General features: G+C 52.9%; 1 protein-coding gene across 2 annotated transcripts; it reads left to right on the top strand.

Annotated features, from left to right (window-relative positions):
* Positions 1-937: 937 nt before the first annotated feature.
* SHF (Src homology 2 domain containing F) lies at positions 938-20678 on the top strand. Of its 2 annotated transcripts, XM_016153185.2 has the most exons (7): positions 947-1444; positions 10314-10455; positions 12663-12869; positions 14410-14550; positions 15824-15995; positions 16140-16259; positions 19698-20678. In XM_016153185.2, the coding sequence occupies exons 1-7, from the start codon at positions 947-949 to the stop codon at positions 19882-19884; spliced, it is 1467 nt and encodes a 488-aa protein (XP_016008671.2). In that variant the 3' UTR covers positions 19885-20678. The 2 variants fall into 2 exon arrangements, with proteins under 2 accessions (XP_016008672.2, XP_016008671.2); XM_016153186.2 differs by lacking the exon at positions 14410-14550 and having other exon boundaries at positions 938-1444.
* Positions 20679-20776: the final 98 nt, after the last annotated feature.

Here is a 20776-nt window from a genome sequence, read left to right as displayed (position 1 = left end):
CTTTACTTCTAAGACAAAAAATGCCTATTGCTTGAGCATCGGAGCTTTGAGAGGATAAGAGGTTTGTGACAGACAACATTGGAACTGCTTCTAGACTTGATTTATTGACTTATCTGTTTCTATTCTGTCACTAATATGATTGACAATGAAAACCGGGATGTGACTCAAAGTAATTTCTGCGTGTGTGCACGCTGCAGTCAGGCCTCGGTAGGCCTGCTTGGAGCTGTTGCTCCCGTGGATGGAAGGCATTTGTGCAAGGGCTGTTTGCGCGTGAGATGGCGTGTGTGGAAATGACACTGGAGAAGTGGGTGCCTTTAAGGAGTCGATTGTGATGGGAGATGTGTATTCCTGGCTTGAGAAGGGATGCTGGTTCGCATTTGTGCGATGTGAGCAGTTGGGTGGGAGGAGGTAGGTGGGGCTCCCATGGGAGGTGGTAGTTACAGACACATCTTAGGAACAGTCCCTTTTCTTGCCCTCCTTAGCTTTTCCTCCTAGGATATTATTTACCAATTAAGGGGCCTTCGCGGAAGAGAGAGGAGGGTTTGGAACCTAGGAATCTGAGGGCTCCATTCCTGGCACCGCGCGCAAGCTGAAAGCTGGGGAGGGAGAACAGACTGGGAACAGGTGAGCCCCCGCAGAAGCACGTGTGGCAACACGTGAAGAATTTAGTCTCAGTCCAGGAGTGGCATCACTTGCCCTGGGGTCGCCCACTTCACTTCTCGTGAGCCCACCCGGCTGGAAGCCCACGCCTCTCTTCTCTGCGGGGGCAGGGTAAGGCCGACAGTGTTAGGGAGCGGAACCCCGCCCCTCCCTTGTTACTGACAAGCCCCGCCCCCTCCCACCGCCCCCTCCCACCGCCCCACGGAGCTCCGCCCCCGCCCCGCCCCGCTCCCGCCCCGCCCCCCGCGCGACCACAGCGCTCTCCTAGCTCAGTCCCGCTGGCCCCATGTTACTGAGCGGAGCTCCTCCAGCGGGCTCCGGCCCGGGGTCGCGGGCGCAGGGGAGCACGGGGGGTGGCCCTGGGGCGTCGCGCCGGGGCGCTGGGGGTACGGGAGCCGGCCCAGGAGGGGGCAGCAGTGGCGGAGTGGCCAAGTGGCTCCGGGAGCACCTGGGCTTCCGTGGCGGGGGTGGCGGCGGAGGCGGGGGCAAGCCGGCGCCCCCCGAGCCGGACTACCGTCCCCCCGTACCCTCCCCGGCTGCACCCCCCGCGCCACCCCCGGACATCTTGGCCGCCTACCGGCTGCAGAGGGAGCGCGACTTCGAAGACCCCTACTCCGGGGTGCCGTCCGGCTCCGCTGCCCTAGCCACCCCCGCCGTTCCCGGCCCCACGCCGCCCCCGCGCCACGGCTCGCCACCCCACCGCCTTATTCGGGTCGAGACCCCTGGCCCCCCAGCCCCACCGTCCGAGGAGCGGGTTTCTGGACCTCCCTCCAGCAGCGACAGGGTGAGTGCCGCACTGGGAGCGGGTGCCCAGGAGGAGAGGTGGTTGGAGGTATAGGGCTTTCGAGAGGGACAAAGGTGGCCTGGTCAGGACCGGGCCCCTCCGTGTCACGGTTCCTGGCGGACATGATCTTAGTCCCAGACCCTGGGGCTCGGAGCCTTCATCCACCTTTGTTCAGATTCTCGATCCACTAATTTGGGACGTGCGCCCCAAACTCTACCTCAGTCCCCTATTATCGCCCCAGGACTTGGTGACCCTCCCCCTCCCGGGCTCTGCTCTTCTCTTCGCAGCCCCGCAAAGTCGAATCAGCCGGCCTTTTTCTAACGGGATTTTAGCCCGCCTTCCCTCCCCTTTATGGCCTTTCTGCCCTCTGGGAGAAGCCTCTCACTACCCTTTGATCTCTGACCCCTCCCCACAGGGCAGAGCCTGCTCAAAGCTCCACTTGTCTCCTCCTCTGGAAGCCCAAGCATCTTTGCAGGTGCTGAAGCCCCAGGAAGGAGGTGAAGGCTGGGGTTTCTCCCTCTGAACACAGCAAGAGCTGGCCTTTGCCTCACCCATTGGGACTGGAGCAGCTGGACTGTTGTTCTCAGGAAGCCAGGACAGGCAATACGCAGCTCTGCACCAAGGATGCTGACCTCTGAGGTCCAGGCAGGCCCATTCCTGCACTCCTTCCCTTTTCCTCCCAGGTGTGGGGACAGTCAGTGCTCAGAACCTGTTGCCCAGAAGGGGCTAAACAGCTGAGCCCACTCTTCCTTTCTCTTGGTCTCCCTCTCCCTGGGTCCATTCAGTGGAAGGCTAGTGCCTTAGGGGATCTGCAGGCTTAGGGTAGAGAGGAGAGCCGGGCATTCACTGTTCCGGAGAACACCTGCTGTGCCTTAGAGGGCCCTGCTGGAGAAGCCAACCCCTGCCCAACCCCAGTTCAGCCTGATTCCTCATGAATCTGAAAGCCATCTGTAGGTCCCTCTAGCCCCAAATTCTATGACAATGACTCTATAGGCCAGTCTGGCTCACTCATCCCTGGGAGCTCAGCTCTGGGGCTTACTCCCCTCTCCTCAGCAGAGAACACAGTTTTATTGGATTGGAGAGCGGAAGTTGCTGTCTGAAGCCACTGGCTCCAGGTTTGAGGCTTTCAGCTGAGAGAGCGCTATTCTGCCCAATTTCCTGGATAAGAGAGATATGTCAGGGTCAGAGCAGAAGCCTCAGGAATGTGAACTATTTTTCCCCTAGTTCCTGCCATGGGGCATGGCTCCCATCTTGGGCCAGGATCTTTAGCCTGCAGAAGGAGGCTGTGCTTTCTTTACACATCCTTAGTCTCCTCTCCTTTCTTCTCTCCATCCCGCTGCTAGGTGATGTGACTGATGGTGGTGGTGGCAGTGAGGCAGAGGAAGTATTAGGCTTTGTTTTTACTATTGACCAGTTAGTCTCCTCCCCACCGACCACTGCCCATTGGCATGTGGGCCTGAGTGGTCCCTGGCCCTCCTCCTCTCTGCAGTGCCTTGGAATGGCTTAATAGGCTGCCCGCCGAGCTGTGGGCTCCTCCAGGTCAAGGACTGTTTCCTCCTCATGGCTGTGTCTTCCAAGCAATTGACAGAATGCTTGTCATAAAGAGAGGTGCATAAATACATCCTGAATGATGACTGTCCATTGCCAGGGTGACTTGAGGGTCAGAGGTTCCCCTAACTAAAACTCCCCTTGTACATTCCCCCTCAGAGACCTCCCAAGGAAAGGGCTGTACCCACACAACCACGCAGAGATCCACAGCCTCTTCTCACTGAGGGCATCCATGCCTCATCCTGTGTTGGCTCTGTGATATATGGGTTATTCAGACCTTGGGAGTCAAGAGGTGTCTGAGTCAGCATCAAAGACCAGAGTGAAATCCAGCAGGATCTCCCAGGAGCCACACAATCTGTGGTTTCTTTACTGGGTGTGATGAGAAAGTTCCAGGATGCCATCCAAGCTGGCCCAAGGGCAGGGATGGTATTTCTGTGGACCCTGACCTGGGGCCTCCCACCATTCAGAGAGAGCAGCTCTAACCCTTTAGGAGCAGAGTTTGGGGACCCTTAGGAAGAGTCCAGATGAGGTACTTGAGCCCCTTACCCTAAACCCAAGTGTCAGCACACGCCTGCAACTCACACAGAGTTGCTGCCCCTGGTTGAAATGGCCTGGCCCTGGCCCCTGAGGCCACTCTGAGCTGGTATTTCTGTTCTGTATTGCTGCTTCCTGCCTAATCTCTGTTCCCCCTCCTCTCAGCTCCTCAGGTCCTCTTGGCTTATTGCTTTTGGGTCACTTCCTAAGGTGAGATGGAGACTGGGGACCAGGACGTGCCTTGGGTCGGCCAGTTTCTCTCCTCCTAGAGCCCATTGACTGGTGCTGGGTGGGTGTGAGGTTTGATGATATAGGTAAAAATGCTTCTATGATAAGCCAGACAGATTGAGGGGAAATGAACTCAGTGAGCGTGGGGCAGGAGAAAACGGGGACTTAGGATCCCAAGAGGCCCAGGGGGCTCAGGACCATTACCTTCTCCCCATGCAGGGTTCTGGCTGCTGGCCCACCCTGAGACCCACTGCTACAGTTGGCAGGGGTACAAGGGTGGCCATCTGGGCAGGCCTGGCAGGGCAGGTGTGGGAACAGCAGGAGCTGCACCCTGCACTGGGCAGGCACACAGGGCCTCGCCATCTGGCTGCAGGAAGAGCTCCATCATGGTGCTGGGTCCTATTTGGCCACTAGGCCACACTCTGCCAGAGTGGTTAGAGAGCTGAGACTTCCCTTGCTTTGCTCCCTTTTCTCAGACCTTCACTATGAAAAAAGCTGTTCTAGGAAAGGGGGACAGATATGGGAAAGGGGCCCTGATTGGATGAAGCTTTGAGCTGCCTATGACCATCTGCACAGTATGTCCTTTGCCTTCATCATGCCAAGATGTGCGTGTGTGTATGTGTGTGTGTTTGTGTGTGTGTGTGTGTGTGTGTGTGTGTGTGTGTGTGTGTGAGAGAGAGAGAGAGAGAGAGAGAGAGAGAGAGAGAGAGAGAAAGAGAGAGAGAGAACAAACGAGAACGAGAGAGAATGAGAACGGGGTCGGGGAGGGAGAGGTGACATGAACAATAAGGCAGTCAAGCACCCCGAATGAATTGAAACTAGGGCTCTTGTTCTTAGATTATGGAAGGGCTTCTGGGGTCCATGAAACTCCAGAAATTGTGCAGATATTTGAGTGCATGAGTATTTTTCTGGAAAGAGGCTCACAGCGCTCAGATTCTCATTGGGGTTCACAGGGCCCAAAATATTAATAACTTTAAAAAATATATATCTATACCTCATAGATGGTATCCACATGGACTTGGATCCTCCAGGCTCAAATGTAGAACAAGTAAACATATAGGAAAAGTATAGTAAAGTAAAGGAGATATTAGGTGTCTAAAGTTAAACAAGCCTGGCCTGGGGTTAGGAGGGCAGGTAGAGGCCCTCCTTTAGCCAGGGTACATTGAGTGTTTGAATATCATTAAGTGACACCTCGGTGCTAAAAGGCACTCACCACCTAGAAGACCTGGTCCTTGACTTTTTTGAGTTTGCTTGTTTGCTTTAATTTTCCTCGTTATGACTTCCACAGAGTCTGGAGGTCTGATCTTTTTATCTCATACATGTCTTCCTATGGAAGTAGAGGGAGAAGAGAAGGGACAAGATTAAGACATGTTTGTGAACTGGTTAGACCTCTTAACCCTTTGTGGCCTGGATTGGCCCTCCGTGCTGCTATTGGTACTTTGAGGAGCGCCGAGGCCTGAGGCCTGTGGAATTGTGTGTCAGGCTGTCCACTCTACCCAGTCCCACCTCCTCACTGCAGCACTCACTCCCTCTGGAAGACCTCTGTGGCTTGTTGGCTTGACCAGTGACTAATAGACACCTCAGCCCTAGTGCTCCGCCCTTTGAGAGACAGGAACAACTGGGACCCTGTGGACCATGGATGGGAGCAGCTGGTTGAGGCCTGGGCTTGGAGGGGGTACCTGCTGCCCACTGCAGTCGCCTTCACCACAGAACCTGTGTGATATTATGTGGGAGCAGAGGTGGGGACCAGTCCCTACAAGCAGTGAGCGTGCGGTGCCTCCAGAGACTGGATCCCAGATGTGGGGCTTTACAGCACTTCCAGGTGCTTCAGTCTTTTGGAGCTTGTTCTGTGTCTCTCACTGTGAGCTCCTGGAGGATTCTAGGAGTTTGGTCTTTTCATCTTTAATAACATAATGGCATTTAATACCGAACACTGACCTCATACCTGTACCTGGTACCATTTTGAAGCGGCCGACATGTATTAGACCAGTTGATCATTACCATAGCCCCATGAGGAAAATTCAGTTATCCCCAGGTTGTGTATAGGGAGACTAAGCACAGAATGTTGAGTCACACTTGCATGGTTTCACAGCTGGTAAGTAGGAGAGCCGAAGTCCACAGCCAGGCAGCCAGACTCCGGAGTGGCTTCAGAGTAGCTGCCAGCACTATGCCAGGGGGCCCTTGCACTTATGGAGGAGTCCAACAGAGAAGAAGTGTTCACTAAGGATTTGCTAATGAGCAAGGGAAAGGAACCTCTTAGAGAAGGAGGGATGCATTCCCTGCTGAGCTCACAATTTCTGAATGTTGAAGGCCAGCACTTGCCACCCAATCCCAAGGTAGCCACAGACACACCTTATAAGAGTCTTTAAAGTGTTGGCAGCATCAACTGTATGTCTGTGATGTTCGAATGTTTTACAAGCATGACATTGCTTTGTAATTAGAAAAGGATAATAACAAATTTGTTTCACGTGAAGGAGTTTCCCTGGCAGATAAAATTGGGAAGGGCGTTTCAATAAGTGGGAACAGCGGATACAAAACATTTGATCTCAGGGAAGGTAAATAGTTAGTATACCATTACCCAAACTGATAGACTTTCAATAGAAAAGGGATTTCGTGGTAAACAAAATAAGACTGTTCTTTTTGCTGCAGGACTTCTCAGAGCATTTAACATGCTAACGTGTATTTTAAATGTACAAGTAGAGGAGAGAAGATGCTACATTTCCCAATTTTTCTGGGAAATCTGGCAAGGTGCTGAGAAAAAGGAGACCTGGGTCCAAGTCTTGTCTCTGAGGCTACAAGCTCTGCACCTTGGGCAAGCACCTAAACTCTGGGGCCTTAATGCCTGAATGTAAGAGGTTATCATCAGGGCTAACATTTATTGAACACTGACTCCATGCCAGCTTCTGGGCTAAGCACTTTTACATTCATTGTCATCTCCCCAATCCTATGAGGTAGGTACTAATACCATCCCCATTTTAAAGATGAAAAACCAGAAGCTTCAAGACATTAAAGAAATGGAGGAGAGGGACAGCAGTAGATTTTGGGGGCCTTGCAATTAAATCCTGTGGTATCTGCCTCCTTGCTCCCCCCGGACTCACAAGCGCCATGGGATAGGGGTGTGTATGTGTGTCTCATAGCAGGGGCCAACTGCAAAGTGGAAGGTTGAACCAGATGGTGGGCCTGCCAGCTACCTCAAAAGAGAGTCAAAGCCTGACAGCTGCTCTGGGAGTGGCACTGCCCAGTTGGAACAGGCATAAGAGCTGGCTCCTGGAGGCACCCTGCTGAATGGTAGGAAGGAGGGGCATCCAGTTGGCAGGAGGCATGAGGAAAAGGGGGCCCTCTGGGCAGCAGCTACCTACAAACCCGTTTGGAAATAGTTTAGCATTTCCACAGCGTTCTCACTCTACCAGAGTGCTTGCCTCAATATCAGCCCTGGTCTTAGTACCTTCCCTGTCAGTTCCTCCCTTTTGCTCTTGAGCCAGAGTCTTCAATCCCCATTCCGTTGTCAAATCTCCTGATAGCCTGCTCCCCCAGCCAGTACTGGTTGGTCAGAATTTGGATGAATGGGGGATCTAAGAGTCTGTGTCACTCCAAAAGATGGAGTCTAGGGAGAAGGAGACTTTTTGAGCCCCCAGGAAATGTGCACTGTGCACCCATTGTGTGCCAGGCCCTGTGATGGATGCAGAGTACAATAGTGAGCATATCAGAGTCGGGCAGAGAGCCCACACACAGGGCCCTGTCAGAAGCCTACAGGGTCAGCTTCCCCCACTGAGCAGTTTTGCCTCCTCATGTGACCCAGAAGCAACTGGGAAAGCAGGCCTGGCCTCTGAGAGGAGTCCTCTGTTCCAGGATGGGTGCTCATCCTGCAAGGCTTCCCAGCAGGTGTCTCTCTTGCTGCTCGTGATGCTGACTCCTGGCCCCGTGGGTGGCTTTTCTGGGCACCCCAGCCCAGGGTGGGGGGCTGGGGCTTCCTGGAGCTGGGTGTGGAGCCAGGAATGGAACAGAGGAACCATTGAGCTACCCACAGAGCTGCCACCTGGGCGCCTACGGGCACCGAGGGCTGGCACTAGGGAGGCCCACGCCAGCCTGGGAGGGGTCGCGGCTCTGGGCACTGGCCCAGGACTGTAGTGGGGTGGGAACTGTATGCAGCTCTGACCAGGCTTGGTGAAGAAAGAGCTGGGGGCCTCTGTGGAGTTGAGGGAGCTGGCACTTGGGTCAGGTGCTTCTGCTCACTGAACAACTTTCAAGGCACTCGATCCTCCTGTCTGACTCCCCACCCAGATTCATGCTCCCTCCCTCTTCTAAATGAACAAAGGAATGTGCTTCCTTTATCCATTCTTCCTGTTTTATATGAACTGATTTAACAAATATTTACTGAGCACTTTCTAGGAATTTAGCAGTAAACATGGTTCCTGCTCTCAGGAAGTTTATAGTCTACAAAAAGATAATATAACAAGTATTTACTACATATGTCACGATAGCCCAGCACAGAGGCACCTAACCAGACCTTGGGGGGGGGGGGGGGAGAATGGAAAGGCTTTCTGAAGAAAGAAAAGAATCTGATTCAGGCAAAGGGAAAGCCTTTGCAATGAGAAAAAGAGCTTAGAGCTTTCAGGCAACTAAGTGACCTGAGATGGGTAGAGAGAAACCAAAGAGGAAAGTGGAATCTTTAAATCTCTTTAACTGTAGACTTTGTCTTGTAGGCACTGGAGAGCCACTGTAAGGTTTAAGGATAGTGTGTCCATTGATTCAGTTACTGTTGAGTAGCTGCCATGTAGGAGTGTGAAGCTGAGTGCCAACTAGGCTGGGTACCCAATAGGCTGGATCCAGAGCTCCCTTGGTCAGGTGGGTGGGGCTGTGGGTGCCAGTTGGCCTGGGAGGAAGCAGCTTAGGGTGGAGGTAGGGGGTGACAAGTAGATTTCTTTTCTCTACTTCCTGGAGGAAGAAAGGTGAGGTATAGTGGGCTCCAAGGGAGATAGGCGGTGACCTAGTAGAAACATTTTTCTAGCGCCTGTAGTAAGCCAAGTGCTTATTGGAGCTGGAGAGATAAAAATGACAGAGTTCCAGGCTAGTGGATGATCTGGTGGTGGGTATGGGATGATCTGAAATGGTGGTCTTCTCAGAAGCAGGCAAAGATTTGCAAGAGGAAAGAATCTGAGTGGCTCAACTGGAACAAAGTGAAACAAGGTGGGAGCTGAGGAACTGAAGGATGAGATGGAAGGAGCCTTTGGGACGTGCTTCAAAGACTCTTAGAGGGCCTTGCAGGAGCCCAAGGAACATGCAGAAGGGGTCGCTGAGGTGGAAAGGTTCTTTTCTCCATTCCTGACTTACTAGGGGTCCCAGATCCTCTCTAACCCAGGGCAAGGTGGTCACTCCCACAGCCTCCCTGCCCAACTGGCTCCCACAGGCCTGATCTGTGGGATTGTGGCCCAAAACCAAAGCCTAGACCAAAATGAAAGAGAGGCAGGAGTGGCCCTTCCCCACACTGCTGGCCCCAGAACCACTTCTTGTCAACACCTGTCAACCCACTGTGCAGTGCTCCGCCCCCAGGGGCTGGCAGCCCTGGGTGGGCTGGGCTCTGTCCCTGCCTCAGCTGGTCCTCCCCTCCCCGCCCCCCAGGATCCTGTGCCTAGCTTGGAGAAAGGCTTTATTGTCCTCAGCTGGGCCCCACCCTGAGCACCTTGAACACCTCTGCAGGGTGTGCGGCTTGCAGTTCCCTCTTCCTTGTCTGGGGGCAGGGACAGAGGGGTGCGTTGTGGAAGTGAGGCCTTTCCTGTTTCTGGCCTCCAGGAGCCCACAGGATTTCAGCAGAGCCCAAATCCTGGCTTTCCTCAAGGCTATCCTATGGTTATCTTCCTTCTGGAACAGCCAAAATGCCCACTAGTGACAGGTTGGCAGCATGATTTTGTATAAAAGGCATAGGTTTCAATCCTGGTTCCTCCATGTATGCAGAATGTTTTAGGGCATGTTGTTTCCTAACTGTCCTGAGCCTCCATTTTCTTAAAATGGGTATAATACCCACATGATGACGTGAGGGATGTTGTACAGATAAACCAGCAAAACTGTGACATAAAGTGAGTATCCGACCTTTCCTTCCTTGATGGTCAGCAAGTATTTATTTGTTCAGTATCTGGGAACGCACTGGTTGGAATGGACCAAGCTAATCTCTGAGTTGCCTGCTGTGCCCTGCCCATTCTTTAAACTCTTTTGACATCATTGTGACTGGTTCTCTGAATTAATTCTCTCTGTTGAACCACCTAGTGTAGTCTCTTGTCTGGCCTGGACCCTGACTGAGGCAAACCTTAAGGCCCAGAGCCTCATGTAGCCTAGGGGATGGCCCAGAGACACAAAATTAACAGAAAAGAAAGATATCCTTTAGCAGCCTAGTGGCAAACTCCTGTAAAGGAAGAGTCAGAACTCGTCCTTATCTAAGCTCAGAGTCCGCCCTTGGGTACTTGGGGTTCTAGGTCCTGTCCAGGACTTCAGCTCCTGTGGACAGAGCATCTGGGGAGAAGCAGAGCTGTCTCTCAGAACTGTGAAATCTGCTGTTTTCTCACAGTTGGCAATCCTGGAAGATTATGCAGACCCGTTTGATGTTCAAGAGACTGGTGAAGGCCCAGCAGGAACTGCAGGAGCCCCAGACAAGGTCCCAGAAAATGATGGCTACATGGAGCCTTATGAGGCCCAAAAGATGATGGCCGGTGAGTGATGAAGTGGGGGCGGGGGTTAGGGGAGTTGCTCCCTGAGGCCTGGGTATCTGCAGAACAAGCTCTGGGATCCACAAGTCTAAGAATTGATTCTTGGTCTCTAGAAAAAATGGAGAATGGCTTTGCTGGGTCCTCAGGGAAGGTGACCACTGCCTTCAAGATAGTCACTTTGGAGAAGGATCTGTGACCGGAGGTGGTAGAAAAGGCCACACAACCAAAGGTCAGACAGATAGCATTTGGGGTAGTCAAGAAGGGCAAGATAATGGTGTGGGCTGGGGGTCACTGGTCTCAAAAAAAGAATCACTAGCTTTAGGGTAGGTGGTGAATTTGAAATGACGTGATGTCAAAGTGAAACATCTCATGGCAATCAGAAACACATGACTATAATGCAGATGCAGTGCCCACGAGACTAGGCAAGTCGTTCAAGGAATGAGGGCAGGGAGAAGTGAATAAGACCTGGCCCTGGGGAACAAGGTCCAGAAAGGATCTAAGGAGAGACCAAAATGGGATGAGCAGAGAGGAGCACAGGGGTGAGTCAGTCTAAGCCAAGGCTCCACAGCAAGATGAGAGAAAGGTTTGTTCAGGGGCAAATAATCGTAATGTTGGGCATATAAGAGAGGCAAGATGAGAGAGGCCAAGAGGGGCAGTGAAAGGCCTTGCAGGTTGGAATGAGGCATTTAGACTTGCTCCAAAAGGGAGAGAGAGGGGAGCCATTATGGATTCTTCAGCAAGAAAGGAAAAGGATGAATATGGCATTTTAAGAGGATTACTAAGGCTTTGGTGTACAGAACAGATTAGAAGAACTGAGCATCAGAAAGATGAGTTAGCAGACTATTGTGGAAATTGCTGAGACTTTAAGAAACCAATAATTAACACTCTTTTCTTCCCCCCTGGAACTTGGAAATAATTGAGAAATAAGATCAAGGAAACAGACAGATGGAGATAACGATGTCAGCTTTATTACTGATAAAGTCGATTGGAGAACATTACTTAGCTGTGTTACCGCAATGAGCTTCTTAATACTTCACCACAGAATTACACTTGTCCACTCCAGCTTGGATCACATAAGACAGCTCTAGGCCCCTGCACAGGGTAGGAGGAGAAAGAACCAGAAGGTCCTCTCTGAAAGAAGGCAGAGCTGAGAAAGAGAGTACACATCTACTGGCCAATCTCCTTGAGAGAGGTGGGTGAGGCAACCAGAGAGTGGTCAGGAGTATCATTCCATGGAGCTCATGAAACAGGAGCCTGAAGAATGAAGATTCGCCCTAGCAGTAATCTAGATATAGAGAGACTAGGGTGAAAGTCGTCAGGTATTGGCAGATGGGACTCAGAATGAACGATGGCTGGGACCAAGGAGAGAAAGGATAGTGAAGAGAAATGGGGAAAGTGGCTACCTTATTAGGTCAGAGGGCACCCTAGGGAGGTCCAGGAGTACCCTGGAACTGATAAGAAAATGTGCACATTTTTCTGGGGAGCTCCATAGCTTTTATCAGATTTTCACTGGGGTCAGTGATCCCAAAAACAGAATCACAGAACAAACTAGAAGCACTTTTGGGGAAAGTGATGGGTTTGAAACATCAAAGTGAAACATCTTTATGGCAATTGGAAACAGATGCAAAGGGTTCCATGAGACTGGGCAAGTAGTTCAAGGAGTGAGGGCTGGGAGAAATGAATAAGACTTGGCCCTGGGAAACAGACCAAGAGAGGATCCAGGGAAAGGGACAAATAGGAGTGATCAGAGAGGAGGACGGTCCATGAAAATGACTTGTCAAAGGGGACAGTTTCAAGGAGGGGTGTTCAGCAGTATCTGAGCAACAAAGAGGATTTTCTGATGGTGAAATGGTTTCACTTGGGACACAAGGAACTAAATGGATCTGGGTAGCAAGGAGGAGATGGACTAAGGGAGGACCCTGCCTCAGTATCCTCAGTGTGTAAGCATCAGCTCCCCAGCCCTTGCTGGCCATTGCAAGATCTTTTTTGTCTTTCACTCTTGTGTCTCTCTGCCCCTGCCCCTGCTGGATCCCATGCTTTTGGAACCCCAGAGGTGTTTTGAGGGAGAAGGACTCTGGATTTGTGGCCACTGGGCTCTCTGCATCTCCTCTGAAGTAGGCTTGACTCATCATTGCTGGGGAGCACTGCCAGAGGAGCTGAGCCAGGCAGCCGGGCTGCTCTCACACCTCCCTCCTGCCTTTCCTTGGCAGAGATTCGGGGCTCCAAGGAGATGGCAGCTCAGCCCCTGCCTCTGTATGACACACCCTATGAGCCAGAGGAAGAGGGGGCCACCCCGGAGGGTGAGGGGGCCCCCTGGCCCCGGGAGTCCCGCCTGCCGGAGGATGATGAGAGGCCCCCTGAGGAGTATGACCAGCCCTGGGAGTGGAAGAAGGAGCGCATTTCCAAAGCCTTTGCTGGTGAGTCCTCAGTGGAGGGGGCAGGCCTGCTGGTGCCTTTGAGCTGCTGTCCAGGCTCTAGGGAATGGAAGGAGTGGAGTCTCAGGCTAGGGGAGGCCAGGGGGTGGGTTCAAGGGAAGTATAGGTGAATCTGCACCACAGAGAGCCATGAGTTGGGCAGTGTGGACACTGTGATGTGTGAGGGGTCAGGGAATGGGCACAAAAGAAGGCTGAAGGTGTCTCCCTGCATCACCATCTCTTGGAGGCAAAGAGGCTCGAGCCACTTCCGCCTTTTGAAGGGCTGGGTAAATTTAAAAATAAAGACTTCCAAACAAAATAGTAAAACTTGTGGCATATTTTAAATACACTTAACAAAAGAAGGCATGTAACACTCCAGACAATGAAAACAGCTGTGTATGTAACCTTTAGTGATACCATCCCTGAGTCAGAGGGCTGTGTCTCCCAGTGGTAGGCCATGCCAGACCAGGATGCCTACTCCTAGAGGGATTTCTGAGGAGCAGGAACCAGTGGGAAGAGGGTGGCTGTGAGAAATCCCTGTTGTTGAATATCAATTTCTCCTATACCAAGTACCCCAGTTGCCATCCTAGCCCTAGAGTCCGACAGAAAGAGGAATGTGTTGGTGGTTTATGTTTGGGGTGCAAGCGCCTAGAGTATGGCGATGGCTCTAAGTCCTGGATCGTTGATTCAGTGAGAACATAAAGGACTTAAATGCCGTTAGACCTTATTTCCACTCCCATGTCCCCCTCACTCCTCTTTGGGCAAGATCTCATCTTGGAGTTGGACCCAGCTCTTTGCTCTGTCCTCCCCACCCTGGCAGCCAGACTGAGAAACCACAGGTTTCTAATTTGTTTCCTGTAAAGCACATACCATTGAGGATGGGCCGTTTATCTCCAGAAGTCTCCTTGGAGAATCAATACTGTTTGGATTGCTTAATGGGAAAATCTATGCTCGTCATTAGGAAACCTTGTTAGCAGTCCTGCAGCCGCCAGTGGCATCACTCTTCTAATTGGCAAGGCTCAGGATTTAGGGTGTGGGGGTAAATTTCAATAAAACATCTGCCCCCACATGAGCTGACAGCCGGAAGCTGGGCTGTCTCAGGCTGTGTGAAAAGGAAGAAGGAAGGCAAGGATGGGGGTTCTGGGAGGCTGAGGGAACCTGGGTGTGGTGCTGGGAGGTGTGGGTAGCTCCTTGTCCCTCTTTTCCATCTTTCCTGGTCTCTCTGGCCCCTGGAGGCTTGTAAGAGGTCAAATGAAGGGGATCCAAAAGGTTGGCAGAGCAAGACCTTGCGTCCTGCTGTTCGCCACCTGAGCCTCTCACTCTTTGACGAGGCCAGCCCGGTGTGGTCAGTATGGTTCTGCCCAGTCCTCTGAGAGTCCTGTTCCCAACCACCCCTGCCTCTGCTCTGACCCTCATCCTTTCTAGGCTGTCCTGTGTCCTGGCTTTGGGTTTTAGTGTCTCAACCTCTGCCTCTCTCTGTCCCTGTCTCTGTCTCTGTCCCTGTCTGTCTCTCTTCTCTTCTCTCTGCTGCTACTGGCTCCAGTTGACATTAAGGTCATCAAAGACCTCCCTTGGCCTCCACCGGTGGGACAGCTGGACAGCAGCCCCTCCCTGCCCGACGGGGACAGGGACATCTCCGGTCCAGCCTCACCCCTCCCCGAGCCCAGCCTGGAGGACAGCAGCGGTGGGTCCTGTGGGGGTTGGCCAGGGTGATGTGTCCTCTCACCCCTCAAGCCCTATAGGCTTGGGTTAGAGGAGCCAAGAGGTGGGGCAGGGTTTGGGAAACCCAGAAAGAATCCCTGTTATCCTAGAGGAAGAAGTAAGGGACAAAGGAAACAATCCTCCTTCCCCTAAAGGTATGGGGAGGACGTCTCCTAAAGTAGGTCCCTTCCCAATGCCTTCCCCACCATACCGCGAAAATTCATTATTCTAAATTCACTTCTTTGGGTAGAGCTTTGCCCAACCAGATCCTTCAGCAGTGCAAATAACTCCTGAGGTGTGCGTGATGCTAGCCAGCAGGAGATGTGTCTAACTCTTGAGAGTAAAGAAAAGGATCTTATCTTTCTTTGCATCTGGTGTTTGAAAGACAATAAGGGCTTGAAAGTGCTACAAGGAGATAAAAAGAGTCCAAATGGGGAGAAAGAAAGCACTGAACACTTCATCTACATTCAGTTTTATCCAGAATGGGTAGCCGAGGGTATGTGCATGCATCCGTGCATGCGTGCACAGGCATGAGCACCTGTTCGTACCTGAATGTGTGGGTATTTTGTAAATACAGGATGAAAGAGGGTCTCTGTCACCTATGCGTATGTGCCTATGCCCATGTGGCCCCTGGGCTTCAGCCCTCCCTGTGTGCAGGTTCAGCAGTCAGGGAGGGAGGGCAGAGCCACCTCTGCTGGGCTTCTGTGGATGTGGGAAGAAAGCCTCTGGGCAGTGACCTTGGGGTTGGGGAGGGGCTGGCCGGCTGGCGGCTTTGGTCAGGATTAGCCTGTCAGGATGGCACCAGGGGGAATCAGATAATTGTTCTCAGATCGATAAGTCATTTCTAAAGAATGGCTTGGCAGGGTGATTTTGAGAACGGTAATGAACTCTGAGGAGAAAGAAACAATATTATCAGTGCCGAAGCCACTGGAGGGGGGTGGAATAGGGGAAAGCAGTCAGCTGCTCCAGAGGGAGCAGCTTAAGTGGTTTCTCTTGTTGCTGTTCTCCCCTCCTCTTCCACAGTATCAGGACTGGGAAGCCCTGTATGGCACGGGAAGGTTGAGCCCCACCCCCATTGCAACAGGGGAATGGACCCAGGATTCTGTCCCTAGAGCCAGTCAGGCCTATGGGCATGTCCTGCACTTCTGTACATGCCTTTTACCCTTTTTGGCAAGAAATGGGTATGGGACACTGACAATTCTATAGGGCTCTACCTCTAGGGTCCTCAGAGTCTGTGACTAGTATGTTCCCCACAGCCCAGTTTGAAGGATCTGAGAAGAGATGCCTGTCACCCGGCCGGGAGGAGAAAGGGCGGCTACCTCCCCGACTCTCCGCAGGGAACCCCAAGTCATCCAAGCCCCTAAGCATGGAGCCCAGCAGCCCCCTGGGGGAGTGGACAGACCCAGCACTGCCTCTGGAAAACCAGGTGTGAGTGTCTGTGTCCCGTTGGGGACTCTCTCCCCTCCCTTCCCCTCCTGGCACTGGCTTGCCTACAGGGGACACCCAGAATGGGTGGGCCTGGACAGCGAGGGACCCAGCAGAGATGGCTGCCTTCCTCTCTCTTGTCCTCAGCTGGTACCATGGGGCCATCAGTCGAACAGATGCCGAGAACCTGCTCCGGCTCTGCAAAGAGGCCAGCTACCTGGTGCGCAACAGTGAGACCAGCAAGAATGACTTCTCCCTGTCCCTCAAGTGAGTGGTGTGGGCTGGCTGGCAGCTCCAGGCAGGATTAGCCAAGGGGACCAAGGGAAGGACAGGAAACTCCAATATTCCTTCCATGCCCAGCCAAGCTGGGAAGAACCCCATCCCCCATGAACATTTGCCCACTCTGGGCCTGCCCTGGAGACCCAGAGAGGTCTGAGCTCAGCCACTATTCCCAAGGAGCTCAGAGTCCCTTTAGGAAACAGTTGAGCTACAGCGTGTGCTTTCAGAAGGGTTCTGTCACTTACTGGCTTTGTGGCCTGGGTCCTTCCGAACCTCTCTGGACCTCAGTTTCCTTACTTACAAAATAGAGGAATAATAATATCTGCCTTATAGGGAAGGATTAAATGAAATAATGTATGGCAACCACTTAGCATGGTGCTAAGTGCTCAAATTATCACCATCATCATTATTAATGGAAATCCAAGATGTTCTAGAAGCACATCAAGGAGATAAGAACTTTGTCTGAAAGGATCTACAGGGTAAGACAGACACTGGGTCCTGGGAGGAGGGCGGAGCAGTGGACATAAAGCTGTCTTGTTCACTCTGAAGAAGTGGGCAGGAGATCTGGGTGGCAGTGGCTTACAGCTGAGCTCTAAAGACTCCTGGAAGAGGCAGGGGGAGGCTGGGCCTTCCCTTTCCATCAGCCTTCCTCCCTGAGAACAGACATACACAGGCCAGCATGGGTCTCCCAGGCTGTTCTGGCAGGATGGCAAGTCCTCTCCTTGGCTCCCTGGCAGAGCTTGCACCCCACATGGCAGCCTGTCAAAGTGGTATGTCCATTCATATCCCCCCACCACTACTAGGGAATCTGCACCACTTCTTACCACATTTACTGGGGGCATTAGAGTACAGGTGTACCCCCACTTCAAACAAATCCAATACATGGAAATTTGAGACTACTAAACCAATACATTTGAAGATAATTATTCAGCCTCACTAAAAGATAATGGGGAAAAAACGCCACACTATAGTCCTAACCTGAGGTTTTATTCTTAGAGATTTAATAAAACTAGCGATGTGACCCTAGGCAAATCACTTAACCTCTCGGGGCCTTGGTTTCCCCATTTGCAAAATACATTGATGCTTACCTTCTAGGTTTCTTCCAGTTCTCATACTCTGCGAGTCTGTGAATTCTCATAAAATTAAAGCATTTAGGAAAAACTCATCTGTCAGAAATTTGATTTACATAACTTAGGGATGCGTATTGCTTTGAAAATTGTAGTTAAGTTTCATAGAGCAACTATCGTGTGCCAAGTATCATATACACCATCCCCAAATGAACTACCATCCTGCAAGATTCAAAGAGGTATGTGACTTGCTCAAGGCCACCAGCTAATAAAGTTCCAGAAACAGGATTTGAACCCAGCTCAGTCTGACTGTAATAACTACACTGTTCCATTGCACAGCTCTACCCTTCATGAAGTCTGGAACAGTCCAGCGCAAGGGGAAACGGCAGGGGCCTGGCTGCCAGATCAGAGCAGAGCTGGAGCCCCGCCTTAGCGTGAGGCGTAGAGTGGGAGGCAGGCCTGGACACAGCGCTCCAGCCTCGGCTGATCTGGCCCCGCCAGCTTTGTCTGCCAGAGCCTCGTTTGCATATAAATGGCTTCCCTGAAATGCAATTATGGTTTCTCTTCTCTCTGTAATGGAAGGGCTTTCACTGGTAATTAAACAGCTTCCTCCAAAAGCCAGGCCAGCCCTGGCCCTGCAGCCCAGCTAGTCCCACCCCTGTTCCCTGAGGGTCTGGCAGGGGTTCTACTGTGTCCTCATAGACCCTTGGGACTTGGTCCCAGGAGGTCAGTTATCCAGGGGAGGCTGAGCTCTCAGCTTCCAACTCTGGTCTCTGGCCACTTGTTGCCCTTTTTGGCCAGATCCGTCCCTCAAAGAGAAAATATAATGGTTTTCAGGAGAGGTGATTCTCCCACGTGAACGGTGGGAAGGGGACTGTCCTGAAACTTCAAAAGGGCGAGAGAAAGCAGGGCCTATGCTACTGCCCACAGCCTTGGACCTGGGCCTTGGCATAGAGCAGACAGGGGACGGCGACCACTCAATGCCTCTTCTCTCTGCAGCCTCCAAGGAGTGTTTACTTCCCTCAGGCCCTTGGCTCCTTATCCCAGGGTCTGTGTGGTCACCGTCAGCCTCAGCCTGTTATCTCAGACCCTACAGATGAAGGAGGGCCCCACACTCTGACACACACACCCAGGCGTGGGGCCCCCAGCAGGCTTTAGGGCACTGAGAAGGGGAGGGAAGGATGGAGTTGAGGGCCTCTTTTTTCTTCCCATCTCTTTTCTTTCTTCAGTCACTGCACTCTCCCCACTGGCTCTTGATGGGCCTAGTGAAATAGGTCATCAGAGCCCTCTCTATACCCAGGCAGGAGATGCAAGTGAGGAGGTTTGCCAGCTTCACCTCTGAACAGTGGGGGCCTCACCATGAGTTGGCCCCCCTTACTAGTCCTACCTGCTTCGGAGCCCTGTCCTTGTCCCTAAGTAGGCTCTGACCAGCAGAGATAAGTACTCAGGCTTCAGGGCTCCCCCAAGCAGTGCTCACCCCTTGTCTGCCGGTAAATTTCAAACCTGGGGCCTGGCCAACCAGGATTGTAGTAGTTTGGACAAATGTTCTTGCTAGGGCCTCACCCCACACTCTAACACTGAGGGTGCCCAGACTTCTAGGAGCTGTCCAGAGCTCTGAACAGGGGTGTCCTTGTCTTATTGGTAGGGCCAGGCGCTAATGCTGATTTCCTGGGTTATGGTGTTGGGGAGATGGGAGAGGCACTGGAGAATGTCATCTCTGAGGGAGAGAATGGAACTGCAGCCTCACAGATGATGTCATCCCAGGCTGAAGAGCTGGATGAGCTGGGGGCTTGGCTCAAGGCCCAGTTAGCAAGAGGGTGAAGGGATGTCCCCAGGAAGAGGCAGCTAAGCATTCCCAGATTTGGGGGTGGGGGGACTTTCAGAGCAGCTTGCCCCCTCTCCTCTAGTCTGCAAGAGAGAATCCCAACAAAGATTCACTTGGTTGTCACATCTGTCCACACACTGTCCTGCCAAGGGTGTCTGTGTCTCCACAGGAGTGACTAGAAGCCCCTCACAGGTGTCCTCCCCAACAGCTCAGAGAGAGGGGAGGGTAAAGCAGCCCTGGCCACACAGGCTGGAAGGCCTGGATACTAGTGTTTGGGGGCGGTGGCGAGGGGTATTAGTCCCTCTAGTTTCCACCTGCACACACCCTGTACAGTCACTATGCACCCATTCTTGGCACACCCAGTGCCCTCACCACAAAGCAATGTATACTGCTACCTACTCATAAAATCACCTCCTCCTACCAACTTTTTGGTTGCCTCCACTCTGAGATGGTTTGGAACAAGTGCTGCAGGGGTGGGGGAGGGGAGGACTGGAGAGGGCTCCCACTCATCAGGGTCTCCTCTCCTCTTCCCAGGAGCAGTCAGGGCTTCATGCACATGAAGTTGTCCCGGACCAAGGAACACAAGTACGTGCTGGGCCAGAACAGCCCGCCCTTCAGCAGCGTCCCTGAAATCGTGCACCACTACGCCAGTCGCAAGCTGCCCATTAAGGGGGCTGAGCACATGTCCCTGCTCTACCCCGTGGCCATCCGGACTCTGTAGATGTGAGGCTCGGGTACTGTGACAGATTTGGACCCAGCCTCGTGCCAGTCCCCTGGCTGGGGGCTGTCGTCCTTCTGGGGACATGAGCTCCCAAGCCCTTCTTCCCCTTTTCCTGGGATCAAGTGGAAGCCAGAGATTCCTTAATTTATTCTAAAGGGGAGAGGCTACTGGGGCCTTGGAGTTAGAGGTGGTCTGGAACTGAAGAGGGAGGAATCCCTAGGGAGAAAGGATAGCCCCTGGAGGAAGGGGTCTTCAGAACCGCGAGTCTCCAGAGTTTAAGAATAGCAGCTCTAGCCCCTTTCCGCCCCTAGGGCGACCCCTCCTCCCCACCAACCTCTTCCCCCTGGGTCGTTGCGGGGTAGAGCAGGATGTGGACCCGCGGGGCGCCCTGACCAGCTCTCCGCCCCCACCCCCAAACCACCCGCGGGCTCCGCCGAGTCTGGTGCGGGGTTTGGGGAAGGCAGACCCCTGGGATGGAGATGGCATTGGGGCGGGGAGAGGAGGGGAAGAGCTCGGGCCAAAGGGAATTTGTGCGGTCGCGAGGCTGCCCCGGCTCCCCGCCAGAGGCAATAAATAAACCAGTCCTGCCAGGCACAGCCTCGTCCGCTCCTCCAGCGCCGCCCCCAGGGGTAACGGGGTGGGGAGCGGCGAAGCGAGCACAGATCTGTTTATAAATCAGCTCTAGAGCAGACACAGGCCAACTGTGAAAAGCGCTTTCGAAGCATCAAGTTCCTTCCTTTGACGAGATGTCAAAACATCCCCCACTGCCTCCGCCCCGGCTGGGGGCCCCCAGAAGCCAGCCGCCGCGCGGCGCCCCCGCCCCGCCGCGCCGAGGAGCGCGGCTCCCCAGGAGCGCGTCCAATTTCCTGCCTACAGCCATTTGTCTGGGAGG

Source organism: Rousettus aegyptiacus, unplaced genomic scaffold (assembly GCF_014176215.1).
Source record: "Rousettus aegyptiacus isolate mRouAeg1 unplaced genomic scaffold, mRouAeg1.p scaffold_m13_p_3, whole genome shotgun sequence".
NCBI lineage: Eukaryota > Metazoa > Chordata > Mammalia > Chiroptera > Pteropodidae > Rousettus > Rousettus aegyptiacus.
Note: the sequence above shows the minus strand (reverse complement) of the source record. Positions and strands in the feature narration are given on the sequence as shown.